The sequence below is a fragment of the Crocuta crocuta genome, unplaced genomic scaffold (genome assembly GCF_008692635.1).
Source record: "Crocuta crocuta isolate KB4526 unplaced genomic scaffold, BGI_CrCroc_1.0 scaffold431, whole genome shotgun sequence".
Taxonomy (NCBI): domain Eukaryota; kingdom Metazoa; phylum Chordata; class Mammalia; order Carnivora; family Hyaenidae; genus Crocuta; species Crocuta crocuta.
In genome coordinates, this window is record NW_027528859.1 from 2,630,279 (window position 1) to 2,647,552 (window position 17,274).

Sequence of the window (17,274 nt, forward strand, 5' to 3'; positions counted from 1 at the left end):
GAGTTTTTAATTTAGTTGTTTAAATTTAGAGTTTTTAATTTAGTGGCTTAAATATGAATATATATATATGTGAATGGGTTTTTAATTTAGTGGTTTAAATTTTTTTAAAAAAACACATGAAAAGTTAAATATGTTTTTGGAAAAATAATAGGGGAAAAATTAGGCACTCTCTCTCTGTGTTTCCCTCCTCTTGGGTTTTTAAATGGTGACTTCCCTCTAAATGTTGTAAAATTAAAACTCAGATGTGCGGCTTGACAGATTAACATCTTAATCTAACTTTCACACCCACACCCCAGGTCCAGTTGTCCACAGGACAATGGAAACTATGATGGATCCTTAAATGTGCCGCTAGGAGCTCTAACACCTTGCCAACAGGTGCCCGTAAGGCCACATATCAAATGTCTGCACAATTAGCATTGCTATATATAGTTAGAGCTACGTCAGAAGCCATCCCGGCCAGGACCACTGTAGGCTTGTTCAGATGTGCACACATGTACAACATGCAGGCAACACAGGCACACACACCACACACACACCCACACACCCACACCCACACACCCACACACACCCACACCATGTATTGAGAGAATCATGGATTTCTGGCAGCTCAGTGCTGCAAAGCTCTAGGAGAGACTCCGGGCCAATTCTTTCATTTCCATCTGAGGAAACTGAGGCACAGAAAAAACCAGGAAGCCTGAGTTCATATACAGATGGCACTGTATATAATTAGCATGCCCAAGGATCAGTAGGACTATTTCTAGACTGGTGACTAATCATACGCAAAATATCCCCTAATCTGATTCTTCACGGCGACAAAAAAAAAAAGCAATTTTATCCCATTTCTTGGATAAATCAGCTGTGTCTAAAGACAAGGGAATGTTAAAGGTGCCCCACGGTCTGAGCTCCAGGAACCCGGACTCCTGATCTGTGACTGAACCACACACGACTTCTCAGAAGAGGACGGGTCATGTGGTTCAATCTCTACTGCATCCTGGGGGCAGCCAGCTGAGAGTCAGGGAGGGGAAGGGCCCAGCGTGAGGTCATAGGCCAGACCGAGAGCCCGGACTCTTGACTTCCAGGCCGCAGAAAGCATTCCGCCCCACCTGACAGCCTTCCTCTAGGAACGGATCCTGGAAACCAGATGTGCTGCCATGTGAGAACCAGGCGATCTCTCCAAGTGTTAGAAAGCCAGAGCTCACCTCCTTATCAAACTAGTCTCGGTTTACAGAGGGAGAAACTGAGGCCCAGAAGCATGGAGTTACAGTCCTGGGGGAAGAGTGAAACCCAGGAGGCTGACGTCTCTCCCCCACCCCATTTTAAAGAGGCTGACCTTGTCCTAGATGGCGCCCCTCCCTCCCTTCCACCGCATCAGCAAGACTGACATGTTATAGGTCGGTCACCCAGTTACCTTTTACAAAGTATCTGGCCACAAAATATCCTTTTTTTAAAAATTTTTCTTAATGTTTTATTTATGTTTGAGAGAGAGATAGAGACAGTGTGAGCAGGGGAAGGTCAGAGAGAGAGGGAGACACAGAATCCAAAGCAGACTCCAGGCTCTGAGCTAGCTGTCAGCACAGAGCCCGAGATGGGGCTCGAACCCACTAACCATAAGATCATGACCTGAGCCAAAGCTGGATGCTTAACCGACTGAGCCACCCAGGCACCCCACAAAATATCTTTTTAACTGGACTTGAGGACTTTTATTTTCCAGTTATCTGCCAGGCAGATTTCCCCTCGTATAAAAGGAGGCCCTCTAGCCCCTCAGGGAGCACTCTGCCTCTGCATTCCTGACCAGCAGCTTCTAGATCCCACTAGAAATCATTCAGTGGGCTTCAACGGAGCTTTCTCGTCTGTGGGGGGACTTCACCTGAGAGGGTAGAAGGGTGCCACACCACTCATACCCCAGGCACAGAGGGGACAAGCAGGTCCAAATCTTTAAATGCCCCTACGTCTTCAAACGTATTCCCATCCGAAAACACTCTGGGTATCTTCCCCTCTTCTCTTGCTCTCCAGAAAGATCCAGGCCTTTGGCTCCACTGCCTTGACCTTGCTACAGGACCGGTGAAACCCAATAGTTGCTACTTCCCCCAGTTAACTTCTTAGGGCATTAGTGCTGACCTTCAAAGGCACATTTGTGGCCAAGTCCATTTGTGGTGGGGCCTATCAGTCCTAACTGTACACTTCATCTCGCTCTGGTGTTCATGGCACAAGGTGGGCCAAACCTTCCCTTCTCCACGTTCTGATCCTCATTTTCTGCCTCACATACAAGAAAAATCTTCCACGTTGCTTTCTGTGCTGGGCCCTGGGGGTCCTGAGACCATGGATGAGCGATCCTGCTCCATGGGGCTCAAGCTACAGGGGAGACACATGTCCAAGTGTGAACAATTGTATTCAGCTTCTTGGAGAAGGTAGTTCCCGAGCTCAGTGAGTCCCAGTGGACCGGGGAGGAAAAAGCCAGTGAGGAGGACAGAGGAGAGGGTCTTACAGGGGACACAAAGCACATCGCAGGGCGTGGCGGGATGAGGGGGCCTGCTCGGGGAAGGAGTCCGGGTGAGTCTGAAGCTGCAGGCTTCTGAAATGTCTGTATCCCATGTGGTCCACCCTCCATCAAGCTGTCCTGCCTCCAGGTAGGACATCAGAGCGGCCTCCTGGCTGGCTTCCTTGCCTTGCACCTCTCCCTCTCGTTCCCCCACCCCTACCCCCGCCGTCCAGACAGCCCTCCCCAGCATCAACGTCTGTGTCACTCCCCAGTACTCTCTGCTCAGTGTCTCCACTAACCTCCAGAATCACCACCAAGTGTCATCAGGCAGGGACAGAGAACTTCTCCCTGGACCCCAGCGCACCCCTGTCCTCAAGCACTCCCTGTTCCCGCCTCTCCAGGCTGCTCTGCATTCCACAGCCGCGCCCTGCTCTCACATCGCCATGCCAGTGCTCAGGCTGTGCCCTCCACCTGGCATTCCCTCCTGCCTCCTCCCCTGAAGTCATCTTTTAAAGCCCTTCCCCCGGGCACCCTGCTGGCCTTTGCCGTGCTCCCCACATTGATCCAGTAATTCTGTCCAAACTCCCCTAGGCTTTCCGCCGGTGCTTATATAATGCTCACCTCATTCTGTCTTAGAGCACCTCTGTGCTGTATCTCTCCCTGAGGAGAGTGGCCCGCAGGGGTCAGCTGGGATGTACCTTTGTCCTCTCTGCATCCCCAACACCAAGCGCTGTGCGCTAAGAAAATGTGTCCTGAATAGTCCAGGGTCCCACAATACTGCTCCTCCAGCTCAGGAACGACGGCATCACCTGTACACCCTTCAGGTCAACATCCCACCTGCTGCCCCAAGCTCTTTGTCAGGCCACCCAACTGTTGCCCCAAGCAGGTTTGGGGGAGGGGGGACACATGAAAGGTGCCAGGGTAGGGGTGTCCAGGAGGGGGTTCGCTCACTGACGGGGGTTTTGGGAAATGCCAAACTGTCCTTTTTGTGATGTTTTCTTTAAGGGCCTGGATTTGTTAATTTCTTGCCAACTTTACTCTCTCTGCCTCAGAGCTACAGGCAGAGCAGGACATCAGGACATCAAACTGGCAAGCTCATAGTGACAGACTCTGAATCCAAACAGTCCCCGATATCATGTCTCTCCTTCTGTGGTAATAAAAACACTCTACTCATAGCTGAGCCCAAAGCCACTCAGATTAAAGACTACTTTTCCCGGGTCCCCTTGCAAGTAGGCTGAGCCACAGAACGAAGCCCTGGTCCATGAGAAGGGCCCAGGGGTGATTTCCAGCAACCTTCCTTAAAGCACTTACGTAATGGCTTTTCTCTTTTCCTCTTTCTCCTCCTTCCTGCTATTCAGATGCCTTGTATGCTGCTAGCACAGCCACCACCCTGGACCATGAGGATGAAGAGTACACTCCAGGGATGGCCAGAGATGAGCTGGATGGAATCTGGGACTCTGGGAAGTTTGGGGAGCTGAGCTCCATACCAGCCCTAAACTGCCCACTTCTGGACTTGTACTTGAGGGATGAATAAATCACTACTCAAGCAGTATTTTTTTGAGTCTCTTATATTTGTAGCCAAACTGCATCCTACCTGACAACCTAGGTTCCCATCCCAGGGCTGTGAGGCCACAAGCAGTACACTGGTGCTCTCTGACTTTGGCTTCTCCTTCTCGAAAATGAAATTCAAAACCCCTTTTAGTGCAGGAACTGCAGAATAAAAGTGTGAACTCCATATAAATAGAACTTATTGCCAATGAGTTTTATCATCATAGGACATAATTGTTCATTTCCAGTCAACTGAACAGGTACTGCGTTATGAAGACACTCAGGATATCTGCATCTGATTGTGCAGGTTGTGCACCACACAAGTCCAAGGACATTACTTGCTCTATGGTTTATGGGAACAATGTTGCCTGCAATGCACAACTTACGCAACTGTACCTGGCTGCCCTATATCTGGTGGTACAATCTGGCTCCAAATTCAGGATGCCTAGATTCTAGTGGGCAAATCATATATTCAGGTTCAACAAACATTCATCAAGCAGCTACTATGTGCCAGGCAGTGGGCTATGTACTTTTCATATAACTAACCATATTTAGATATATTTGGGTTTTTTTTTCGTGTGTGTATGTGTGTGTGTGTGTGTGTGTGTGTGTGTGTATCAACTAAAACAAAAGCCTGTCATATGAAACAGAGCCAGAATTACAAACTAGGAGGCCTACAGTCCAAACAAATGCCAAAACCTGGGTCAGTTTGGTCTGTGAACTTAAATGTGGCATCAACATTTTAAAAAGCGGCAACTTGCACATAAAAATTCAGATTTCCACCGTCTCTTGAAAAATTAAATGATCTGGCAACATTGGGCCGTCCCTTCCACATTGGCAACAACTGGTGGAACTGAACAGCAGGTGCCTTTTAGTCAAACCCAAACTCTCCTGTTTGCTTCCGTCCCCGCTACCCTCTACTGTTGCTGGCACAGAGGTCAAGAATCACTCACCATTCATCATCGACTGTTGTTACTTTTCTTCCTGGAAGGTTAAGTGGCAGGTGAAAACTTTCTTCTGTCTGCATCTCTTTCAAGAGTGGAAAAGTAGGGGCGCCTGGGTGGCTCAGTAGGTTAAGCATGTGACTCGTGATTTTGGCTTAGGTGTCATGGTCTCATGGCTCTTGAGATTGAGCCTTGTGTTGGGGCTGACAGCACAGAGCCTGCTTGGGATTCTCTCTCTCTGTCTCTCTCTCTGTCTCAGCCCCCCTGTCTCTCTTTCTATTTCGAAAATAAATAAATTAATTAAAAAAAAATAAGATGAACCAGGATGGCCATGTGCCCCAAGAAACTGGCATATCTTCTACCCTTCATGTATATTACCTACGTGATGTTGTGGGTGTTTGGTTTGCTGCCTCTCAAGCAGACAGTGTTCACAGAGTGGGAGAGATGCGGAAGAGACTAGGGGGTGAGAGGGCAGGGTTTAAACTTTATCTACTGTGATTTTTTTCTTTTTAAGGGTGATCTGAAAAAAATAAGGTAAAATTTTTACTTTTGTTAAATGTAGATGATGGGAACATAGGGAACATCTGTGCTTTCCTATGGATTTTGAATGTTTCCTATTAAAAATGTCAAAAGGAAATTGCTTAGTGTCCTCATTGCTGGGGGCTTGGTGGGAGGGCAGGGAGGTGGGGAGAATTGCGAAGTTTTTGAACTGAGGAGTGAAGTGCTCCAAGACCAAGAAGTCGTCAAGCAAAGAAGCAGGAGGAGAGGGACCGAGGAGAAAGGAGGGGGCATGGGGAGGGAGTCACGGGGCCAGAAGACAGAGGTTAGGGAGGGGACACACTGACACCTGGCCTCACTCACCCTCCCCTGCCAGGCCCATCCTTGGTTCTGTGCATGGCCGTCAGTGTTTCTAAGGATGTGTGCCTATTTTTAGAGCAGAGATTTATTTCTTTCCATTTCAACTGTTTACTTCTGTCCTGGGCTTGCAATTCTGCTGGTTTGTGTTACAAGGGAGAACCACAGCCCTGTGTACCAAACTTGGCGGCTGCCTGCGTGGCCAAGAGCGTCCTCTGGCTTCCTGGGCGCCATTTGGGGGATGAGTAGGGAAGATTTTATGATTTTATGGAGTCTGATGGGAAGCAGAGTGGAGTGACAGGAAGTCCCAAGGTCTGTGGCTGACTTGCTGTGTGACCTTGAATAAGACCTTTGCCCTCTCTGGGCTTCAGGGGTTTTGTTGTTTTTCTCATCATTAAAATGTCAATACTGGGGCGCCTGGGTGGCTTAGTCGGTTAAGCGTCCGACTTTCGCTTAGGTCATGATCTCGCGGTTCGTGGGTTCGAGCCCCGCATCGGGCTCTGTGCTGACTGCCAGCTCAGAGCCTGGAGCCTATTTCGGTCTGTGACTCCCTCTCTCTCTGGCCCTCCCCTGCTTAAGCTGTCTCTCTCTCTCTCTCTCTCCTAGAAATAAATAAAAAAACATTTAAAAAAAAATAAATAAAATGTCAATACTACTATTTACCTCATAGGGTTGGTATGAGGAGTCAATGAAATGCAAGTGAATGAATGAACCAAGTGAATGAATGACACGTGTCCACGAGACACCTGCCATAAACGTGGGTTTCTTTCCCTGCATCACGTACGTATACACAAGGGGCTAGAGGGGAGGGAGGGCTAGAGGGTTTCTAAGTGTCCTTCCAGCTCTGAGATTCTACAGTTCTTAGTTTTCTCTTCCATCATTTCTTCCTATAGTTCATGGCCCCTTGTTCTCAGAACTCTTGATGCATATTATGGACTGAGAAAACCGGGTCTGCCTGAACTTAGCCTATCGCCTACCTGTTGTGTGATTCTGGGCATCTATTTCTCTTCTTAGGATGGTTTTGGTCCCAACCTTGAAAGACTAAGCTCATAGGATCCTCGTAGTGATTTTACGAGATGATGCCCATAAAACACTTAGCACAGGCACATATGTAAGAAGGTCTCGCCTCAACAGACAAAATAGCTATTATTACCATTATCATTACTGTCATTATTTCGGACCCTGCAGGGAGACTGTAGCTTTCCACTGTTGTTTCTGTGGCTATAATGTGCCATTGACTCCCGATGGCTGACTTCAAAACCAACGCCTAGAGCTCGATTTCTTTATAAGGTTGGGATTATCTCTACCAACTTCCCTCTTGCTAATATTTTAATTCTTTTACTGAGACACGCAAAAGTCTTCCTTTTCCCCAAAGCTTCATTATCAAGCAATATTTACAAGTAAATTCTTTACCTGGATGGCATTTTTCTTTTCTTTTTTTTTTTTTAAGGATTAGTATCGATGGAGAAACTAACACAACTTCAAAGGAATTCGGATTGGAAAAAACAACCTGCTGGTAAGTCCCCCCACCTACCTGCTGGCCGGCCCCATCCCACATGTGCTCATAGGAGGTGGTGGTTAACAGCATGGGCTAATGGCTCAGGACTGTAGGCTGGAATCTCAGCACTGCCTGTGTTGCATCCTGGGTGGGTTATTTCATCTCTCTGGGCCTCAGTTTCCCCATCTTTAAAATGATGCCTCCTTTCAGAGGAATGAATGAGATCATCCATGAAAACTCTGTCCGTGGCACCACCAGGAATGTTAGCCGCCTATTGATCCCATAATAGCCCACACACTGGCCCTGGCACAAGTTGCAGTGTGACCTGTCATTCTTGAATGTTTCTGTGTGTGGCCCGTTTTCCCCCACTGCCCTGGTGCAAAGGCAATCTGAACCAAGGAGTTGGCTTGGCCTCAGAGGAGCATCCACTTAACTCCAGAGAGAGAGAAAGGGCAGATAGATCCTCTTGGGGAATCAGTCAACAGGGGACACTTTTAGCACAAGGAGCACTCCTCTCCCACGGGAGCCCGAGTGCACCAATCTCATGATAAGCTCGAGTTTTTCCAGGCCGCACAGTGAGAGATAGAAAGTTTCAGGGACTTTTTTTTTTTTTTCCTGTCTTTTTGTCATGCGCACAAGCTTGGAGCCCTCTGCTGCAAACAAAGCTGCTTTCCAACTCCGAGTACTCTACTCCGTCACGTGACACTGGGGCTTAACAATTGCATCACTGAAAACCTAACCCTCTGAAGTGTCAGCTGAATTCAGGTATGAAGACTGCCAGGAACTGCTCCTAAAATCATAGCTGGTTAGAGACGAAGTGGATATCTGAAGGCACCTAGACTGCCTGCATCCCTTTCACAGATAGGAAAACTGAGCCCTGGAGAGGGAAAGCGCATGCCTGAGTTGGGAGCAGAGCCAGGACTGAACATGGACCTCATTCCAAGCTGCATCCAGGAAGAAAGCGGGATGACCTGGCATACAGCGCTCTCCCCAGTTACAAAACCAGAGCACATCTGTGGCTCCAACGATCTTCCTGAGATGCCCAGGAAGCTCCAGAGCGGCTCTGAGATCCAAGTCACGGCTCACCCACTGCCTCGATGTGGGACCTCGGACAATTTACTTCACCTCTCAGTTTTCTAATCTGTAAAATGCCTGCTTTGCAGGATTATGATGATGGTTGAATGAATTAATATTTTCAAAGGGCCCAGAACGGTGTCTGTGCATGGAAAGTGCCACACAAGCACGTGTTAGACAGAAGTGAAGACAGAAGCCATGGAGAGTGTAACAGGGCAGGGGACCTGCGGGCCTGACCTGGTTCTGTTGGACGTGTGACCCAGAGCAGCCTCCTTCCCCTCTCGTGGTCAGCTCCTGCTCTGAAAGCTGGGGGCCTGGAATCCTGGTCGCTGGGCCCCTCCCAGGTGGCTGGCTCCGAGGCCTCTCCTGGTCTGCATACCTTTGGCCTCTCCTCGTGCTGATCTCAGAACTTGGGCCAAGGGCGGGTGAAACCGAGCTGGAATGTTTGCGCTCCCAGAAAGCAGGGAGGCCCAGCAGATCTCTTCAAAAGTCCCACACTGACTTGCAAATCAGGTAACAGAGACATCTCCATGAAGGGGCTGATTGTGTGGCTGGGACAAAAAACCCCACTGGCCTCTGTTATCTCCTATCCTCTCTCTGACTTCTCTTTCCTTGCCCTTGAACTTAGAGAGAAAGGGGTCTTTGAAAATGTCTATTTTGAAACCACAACGGCATGAGAATCACAGGTCTCTGATTGCTCCACCCTCCTCCGAATCCAAACGCGCATTCACTTTCCTCCTGCCAGAGCTGACGTTGTGCGAGGGCCCAGAGTCTATCTGGAATCTGAGTCTCCACGCCCTGGTCCCATGAGCTTGGGAAGTTAGCTTTCTGGGCCCTGGGTTCTCCATCCCTCCAGTGGGCACCTACCTTCCCATTGACCTTCTGGGAGGGAGGCTGGGGGGGAGCCGGCTGTGTGAGAGGCACAGGGGCCTTGGGAATTTGCTGCTGAGGCCAGAGACCTTGAAATTTGAGTGGGGTGACCGGGAGAGCCCTTTGCCAGGTTAGAGATGAAACAGAGCTCCCAGCTGGGGCTCAAGAAGACCTAAGGGCCCACATCCCCAGTTCTGAGAGGGCTCTTCTATCTACCCCCTCCCCTGCTCGGGTCTGATGCTTGGCTCTCACCCTTCATATCACCTCCCTGACTTGCAGACACAGCCTCATCTAACCCGGTGGCCTGGAGCAACTCCAACAGCCAGAGAAATCCAGAGGCAGCAGGCCTCGCAAGGCCCCTGGGAGCCTGCACTTCTCTGCCCCAGGAACAGAAAGATTCTACATACAGTGAAAAGGCTGTGGAGAAGGGCAGGGCCCTTCCTTATCTTTAGAAAGGGACTCTCTCGCCACCAGCCAGGACTTCCATCTTCTACCCATCTTGCTGGCACCTGCTGTGGTCCATCTGTCCTCAGAGCTCCTGAAATCAGCAAGCTCACCAAGTCACTGCCCCTCAAAGATTCCTCAGGCCTACAGAGGAAAGTCTAAACTCTTCAGCTGGCCATGTGATCCACGCCCCTCTCCCTGCACTATTATCCAGCCTAAACCTCCTTCCACGTTCATCTAACCCCCTACACAAACTGCACTGAGATTCTAACTGCTGTCCCCAATTACCTTCCGTGAACAAGAACTTTGCTCGTGGCTTCCATTTGGCCTAAAATTTTTTGTTTTAATTCTTGACTCAGAAAAATCCCAGGGCCCCAGTCACCTGCTCTGTCAGGCCTCCCACCAGTAAGAACCAGTCATCTCCCTGAGCTCCCTGTCTGTGACAGGAACGCTGTTTACACGCTGTTTATCACGCCTGCACTCCACCAGCCTGAGTGGACTGGGTCCCTGCCAGGCTCCCCTGGAGGTGGCCAGCACAGGGCCTGGCCCCTGACAGGTAGCTAAGCCATGTTTACTGAGCTGACAAACGTAGCTATGCCCTCCTTTCGTTCTCACTTTTTAAAGTGTTCATTCATATAATTCTACGTGACAGCGGTCTCAGATCGAATCACAACAGAGTAACCTCACAGCGATAGAGCTGGAAGCTTGCTTATTCCTTGCCTCTAGCACTTCTTTTTCCCAAAGCCTGGGCTTCTGGGGAGCGGGGGACCAGGGGTACAGGGGAGAGAGGAGGAGACCCAAGCCTCTCGCACCAGCATTGCCTCCCAACCCCCTTGGGCAGCCTCACCAGAGGAGCCATCTCCACGGCTATGCAAGGGGAAGTCATGAATAGCAAGAGCGATCTGTCATTCTACGGTGCCTGGGACCCAGGACCCCTAGAATAGGAATCTGGGGTTTCTAGAAAGATGGCATTTAACTGAATCTGGAGATAAGACCAGGTTATAAGCTCAGGGCAGCTTAGCCCTGAAGGGAACAACCAACTCCATCATTTCACGGCTGGGGACACTGAGGCCTTGGGAAGGACAGCAACTAGCCCAAGGTCACATGGAGAGAAAGAGCCAGGGTCAGGGCTGCAACTGGAACATCTAGCCTCCTACGTTTCTCCTGCTAACCTACACTGTCCCTACCCTAGCTGTGACTGCTTGAGGGTTAGTGAAATGGTATAGTAGTGTTCTTTTCGTTATGGATCACTGTTAAACCACAGTTGAACAATGACAGGTTTAAAAAAAAAGGTGTGAAACGTTTCATTTTTTTTAATATGGAATGTTTTACGAATGTGTGTGTCATCCTTGCTCAGGGGTCATGCTAATTTTCTCTGGGTTGTTCCAATGTTAGTGCTGCTGAAGCAAGCGCTGAAATGTTCCATTTTTATTTAATGTTTACTTATTGAGGGGGAGGAGGGGGAGAAAGAAAGAGAAAACACAAGCAGGGGAGAGGCAAAGAGAGAGAGAACCCCAAGCAAACATTGCGCTGTCAGTACAGAGCCCAATGCAGGGCTCAATCTCACAAACCATGAGATCATGACCTGAGCCGAGACAAAGAGTCAGAGATTTAATGGACTGAGCCACCCAGGCACCCCTGAAACTTTTAATTAAAAATATATAAAAATATATGAAATGAAAAATTCAGTTAATTCAGTGATATTCACTATCTACTTTCTCTGGGCTGAGCATTGACCTGGGTATCCTGGTGTAGAGAGGACGCAGGCCCCTGTCTAGTAGGCCACCTGGGAATCCCTTTGTCCGCCCTGCTCATGGCTTCACGGTGGCCGGCCAAACCACAGACTTGATTGGGAAGCCTCCTGCTGCTTGCTACTGTCACCCTGACCACAGAGGCAAATTCTGAGCATTAAATGTGCAAGCATGAGATGCAATGATTGATTTCTCCATGAATTCATTCTACGACACATGTTCCTCCCTACCCTAAGGCAGCTAGCTCGACAGAATGGTGGAACTGGCTTTGGCAGACTTCATTACAGTGCCAACCAGGTGGCGGTACCTTGTAGGGTTGGGGCAAGGTTCTCCAGAAGGCTCTATCTGGTCTGAATCAGTGTCCAATATACGGTGCTGTTTCTCCCCAGCTGGGATTCACGGGTTCAGAAATCAAGGGTAGAAATGGCAGCGGAACCCCTCACTATTACCCCTGGTGACCCAAGGGCAAAAGTTTTGCTTCCTGTTCCTGGGACCTTGTGCTCTTCTGGCCTAGAGGCCTTAGTTCCAAAGGGAGGAAATCTTTCACCAGGAGACACAATAATGATCCCATTGGACTGGAAGTTAAGACTGCCCCCCCTGCCCTGGCCACTCTGGGCTCCTCAAGCCACTGAACCAATAAGCGGAAAAGGGGTTTCTGTACTGGCTGGGGTGACTGACACTGGTTACCAGGGAGATCTGGACTGTAGCCCCTCAATGGGGGTAAGGAAGCATTTGCCAGTAATACAGAGATTGCTCAAGGCCTTCTTAACTGTTACTGCGTCCTGTGATTAAATTCAATGGAAAACTATAACAACCCGATCCAAGCAAGGCTACTAATGGTCCAGACCCTTCAGGAATGAAGGTTTGAGGGGCGCCTGGGTGGCTTAGTCGGTTAAGCATCCAACTTTCGCTTAGGTCATGATCTCGCGGTTCGTGGGTTCGAGCCCCATGTCAGGCTCTGTGCTGACTGCCGGCTCAGAGCCTGGAGCCTGTTTCAGAGTCTGTGACTCCTTCTCTCTCTGACCCTCCCCTGCTCACGCTGTCTCTCTCTTTCTCTCTCTCCTAGGAAAAAAAAAAAAAAAAAAGGAATGAAGGTTTGAGTCATCCGACCAGGCAGAGAATCATGACCAACTAGGTGCTTGCTAAAGGCAGAGGCAATACAGAAGGGGGAGTGGAAGAAGGTAGTTATAAATACCAGCTACAACCTTGTGACCAGTTAGAGAAACAAGAACTAAAATTGTCACGAGTGTTGCCTCCTTATTCTGTTTTGAACGTGTGTGTTAAGGAAATAGCTTTGTTGTTTTTCCCCTCTCTTAATCTCTTACAGTGTAACATAAGAGGTATTGATTTTATATTGTCATATTTTAAGTGTTGTTAATTTTACACCATAGTACTTATCTTGTGGGATGTCGAGGATGGGATCACTCAAGGACTTTAGCTCCTCTTCTAGGAGGTTGTACATGGAATAGTTATTCCCTAATGTGGGTGGGCCCCATCCAATCAGTTGAAGTTCTAAACGGAACAACAACAACAAAAAAAACCCTGACCCTCCCAGGAACAGGAGGGAATTTCCTCCTGTCTGACTGTGTAGAGCTGGGTAATTGAGTTTTCTCCCACCTGCAGACTCAGACTCAAACATCGGCCCTTCCTCATGGGTCATGAGCCCACTGGCCTTCAGACTAAAACTACATCGTCAGCTCTGCTGGTTCTCCAGGCCTTTGGACCCAGGCTGGAACCACATTGCCAGGCAGCCCTCCTGGACTTCTAGCTTGGTGCCTGCAGATCTTGGGACTTGTCAGCCTCCATTAATTGTGTGAGTTAATTCCTTGTAATAACTCTCTTCCTATATGAACATACCTCCTACTGATGCTGTTGTTCTAGAAAACCCTGACAAACACCACACACACACACACACACACATACACACCTGCAAGGGCAGTGTTATTACAGTGTCATTGCCATCAAAGGAAAGGAAGTGGTAGCTATAAGAAGTCTGCACCTGTCCCTCCCCCCAGTGGTAATGGCTGCTGCCCCTGTACCTGTGGCGATTGTCCCCTTTAGTGCCTACTCACATCAGGGTCCAGTTCATCCAGCTCATTTTCCAGGGTCCTGAGCTCTTCCTCTGTGAGGGCTCCGAGGATTGCATCTTCATCCAGGTCGCGGTATTTCTCTAGTTCTCTTCTGTATGACATTGTAAGAGAATGTGTACTTGTCTTCTGAGTTTCTGCGATCTATGACCTACTGGAGAGAGAAAAATCTTAGAAAGACCCTTCTTGGATTTTCTCTCTCAGAGCAAATCCGTACTTGTCATTTACACAGTGGCTGGGCATGTACTATGAATCATCAGGACGATAACTAGTAGAGTGGGATACTGCACTAAGTGGGATTAATTCTCCAATAAAACTGTGCAAGGTAAAAATGCTGATGGCATGTGAATGAATAAATTGTAACTGACTGTATTGGCATGGCCATTAATTCCGAATAAACAGGTGACTGTAAAGGGCTTACAGATGCCTGAAAACTCTCTTATTCTTCAAGTAGTTCAAATACACTTCTGTACAACCCTCCACCCTTTTCCACTCCATGCCCTGATGGAAAACATGAATGCTGGAAGTTCTGCCAAAGCTGATTGTGTAAGGGAAGGGGTATCATCTGAGCACCTGCTGCATGCGGGTCCTGCATCTGTAACATCTCAGTTGATCCTCACAAAAAGCCACCAGCAATAATGGCTAACTTTATTACCATATCCAAGCCCTACATTAAGCACTTTGCAAGGGTTTTCTTTTTTCTTATTTAAAAAATTTTTTTATTTTAGAGAGAGAGCGAGTGGTGGAGAAGGACGGGGGGAGGGCGGGGAGAGAGAGCGAATCTGAAGCATTGAGCCTGGTGTGGGGCTCGATCCCAAGACCCTGGAATCATGACCTGAGCTGAAATCAAGAGTCAGATGCTCGACCAACTGAGCCACCCAGGAGCCCCAAGAATCTTCTAACTTAACCTCTGAGGTCGGTATTTGTTTTTCTCCCCATTTTACAGATGACGACACACAGCTCAGAGAGGTTGAGTGACACACTAATCACACTACTAGGAAGTGCCAGAACTACCGTTTGATTCCGGATCTGCCTTAAGCCTTCTGTCCTCCCTCTTGGCAAAAATTGCTAACAGGACAAGGCTCGCTCCCACATCACCTCCTCTGTGGAGCCTCAGTGTCCCCTCACTGAGCAAAGCTCATCACGGCTCTAGCACTGGTGTGCACCTCCGCACTCAGCTCACATCCATCTTCTGTGGCTTCCCCAGGGGCAGGGTTTTAGTTTGCTGCATCGCTCCTCCCCAAGGCCCAACCCAGGGCCACACATTCAATAGGATGGTTGTTTTGTTTGCTTGTTTGTTTGTTTACTGAAAATAACCTCTTTCCTCTTCTACCTGGCTTTCTTTATCCCATCAGACATCCTTGAGGAGACCCTGGGCTCTTCTCCTCTTGGAAAATGTCAGCTTGCTGCAGAAGGTGCTAGCATCTCTGTGTTTGAGTCTATTCTTATCTGTCCTATGTAAGCTGAGCCATTAACCCTCTTTTCTGAAGCTGATGGGCTAAAAAGTGAGGCAGCAGCTAGGGGCTTCCTTAGACTCTGCAGAATGGAATATATTATTGTGTACAGGATCGGTGTTATGGGTTGAACTGTGTGCCCCCCCCATCATATGTTGAAGTTAGCCCCCAGTACATCCGTAAGCCAGCAGCACCCTGCACATAAGAATGTGACGTGACTTGGAAATAGAGTCATTGCAGATATAATTAGTTAAGTTCACATGAGGCCATACTAGGGAAGGGTGAGCTCCCAATCCACCATGACTGGTGTCCTTAAGAAAAGTGGAAATTTGGACGAATGCGCACACAGGAAGAACACCGTGTGAGGATAAAGATGGAGATCAGGGCGACGCTTCCAACAAACCAAGACTGCCAGCGAACCACCAGAAGCTGAGGGAGAGGCCTGCAGTGGCCCCTCACAGCCTTGGAGGGAACCAACCATGCTGACACCTGGATCTTGGATTTTTAGCCTCCAGATCCTTGACACAAAAAATTTGTGTTGTTTAGGCCGCTCAGCTTGTGGCATTTTGTTACAGTAGCCCCAGCAAACAAATACAGTCAGTATCTCCTTTGTCACAGCAGTTTGTGTTTTGAGACTCCTACGTGCATGTGCACGCGCACCCATACACACACACAGCATGGTCATCCATGAAATGACTGATGGGATTTTCTCATGTAGAGAGAAATGAAAGCTAGGAAAAGACAACCAACTAACCAACCAAAGGCTGGAAGAGTGGTTAACTAAAAACAACTAGTGTACTTAAATGAAAACCAAAGTTCGCTAAGCGGACAGATAAAGCCTCCATTTCAGAAAGGAGAGATATGTGTTATTAATGTAAGTTTGTACACATGGGAGCATATTTGTAGGAGAAATATGACAGCTGGCCTGATAAGAAAGGACTTGCTTTCCAAATATCCCAAACCCCAATGCCATCCTTTCTTCTAAGAATGAATTGGATTAGCCTGACGTCTTCCTTTGCCCAGACCCCAAGAATACAATGTTCAGACCATAAATGGGTCCCCGTTGTTTCATTTCTATTTACTTCCAAAGAAAGCACAAGCAGCTGACAATGCTCTGGTATAGATGGAAAAAAAAAAAAAAACAAACCCAAAACCTTCATGAATGTTCTCAGAGAATAACCTAATTTGGCTTTTCTGGAGTGGAGCAGGAGAGGATCTATGGCCAAGAGGGACCCTAGTGAAGGGTTCAGAGGCTTCCAGAACTAACTCACAGAGACACCCCTGAATTAGCTGCAAAACACATTCTTTGGCTCTCACACAGGTTTTGGGTCATACAAAGTTCCACAGGACTTGAGACTGCAGAACTTTTCAGAAATGTTGGTATGCTTCCACACACTGGGGGTCCCCAGGAGAAATAGATGATAAGGAGAATTTTCCTGGTCTTTGACCGTGAAACCATGTGTCTGAGAAACTGATCCCAGGATTGGGATCCCATGAATCAAAGTTTGGGTAACCGTCTTAGCCTCACCTCCGGGCCACTCAGACTCACACAAGAAGGGACTTGGGGACAGGATGAGTAAGGACAGGTTTGGGACCCTGGGAGCTTCTCAGTTTGCCAGCTTACCCATGTCCTAGATGATATGCACTAACATCGTTAGGAAAAAAGTCATGGATGGAGCCTAGAGAAGGGACAAGTCAGGACAAGAGAGGGTCGGAAAAGGAGCCATGAAGGAGCAAGAAGAGAGAAGGGAGTGGAGGCCATGGGGCCCGTTGAAGGAGGGACGGGTTGGGTGGCAGGCCACCTCCAGGAATGCCACTCCGCCGGGTGTAATCATTAACTCTCTTGAAAGAGCCTCCCTCTTAGCGCACACAGGGAAGGGGAGCTACTGTTCCACGCACACCCTCCAAGGTGCTGTTGAATACAAAAATCCTATTTCAGAGGATTTAAAGACCCTTTCTCATGTCAAGTGTCCTGTGAATATTATGGAGGGGTGAGGCATGACATTAAACAAGCTGAGAGGAACGGAGGACTCTTGAGGCAAACTAGAAAGCTGTCAGCTTCAAACCACACTACCCATTGGCTCCTAGAATGGCTTCTCCAAAGCAATGTTTTCCTCCTGTGGTCAGGGATGTGGGGGGCCGGAGGTGGGGAAGGGCAGGGGAGGAGGGAGGTGAAAACCACGTTCACAGAGCCCACTGTAAGCTCGGCTTTAAAATATGGCTTGGAAGAGACGGTGTTCCTAGCTGTTAATAAAAGGCCTCCATTTCCC

General features: G+C 48.5%; 1 protein-coding gene and 1 pseudogene across 1 annotated transcript in view; both read right to left on the reverse strand.

The window, feature by feature from the left end:
* The window catches only part of TMOD1 (tropomodulin 1), a 67,670-nt gene extending 53,974 nt beyond the window's left edge, over positions 1-13,696 (reverse strand). Inside the window, exon 1 of the mRNA XM_077756130.1 lies at positions 13,536-13,696. Coding sequence (XP_077612256.1) covers positions 13,536-13,655 — 120 coding nt within the window. The 5' untranslated portion in view covers positions 13,656-13,696. The remainder of the gene's footprint in view (positions 1-13,535) is intronic.
* On the reverse strand, positions 11,025-11,123 carry LOC144225093 (U6 spliceosomal RNA; annotated as a pseudogene).
* Positions 13,697-17,274: the final 3,578 nt, after the last annotated feature.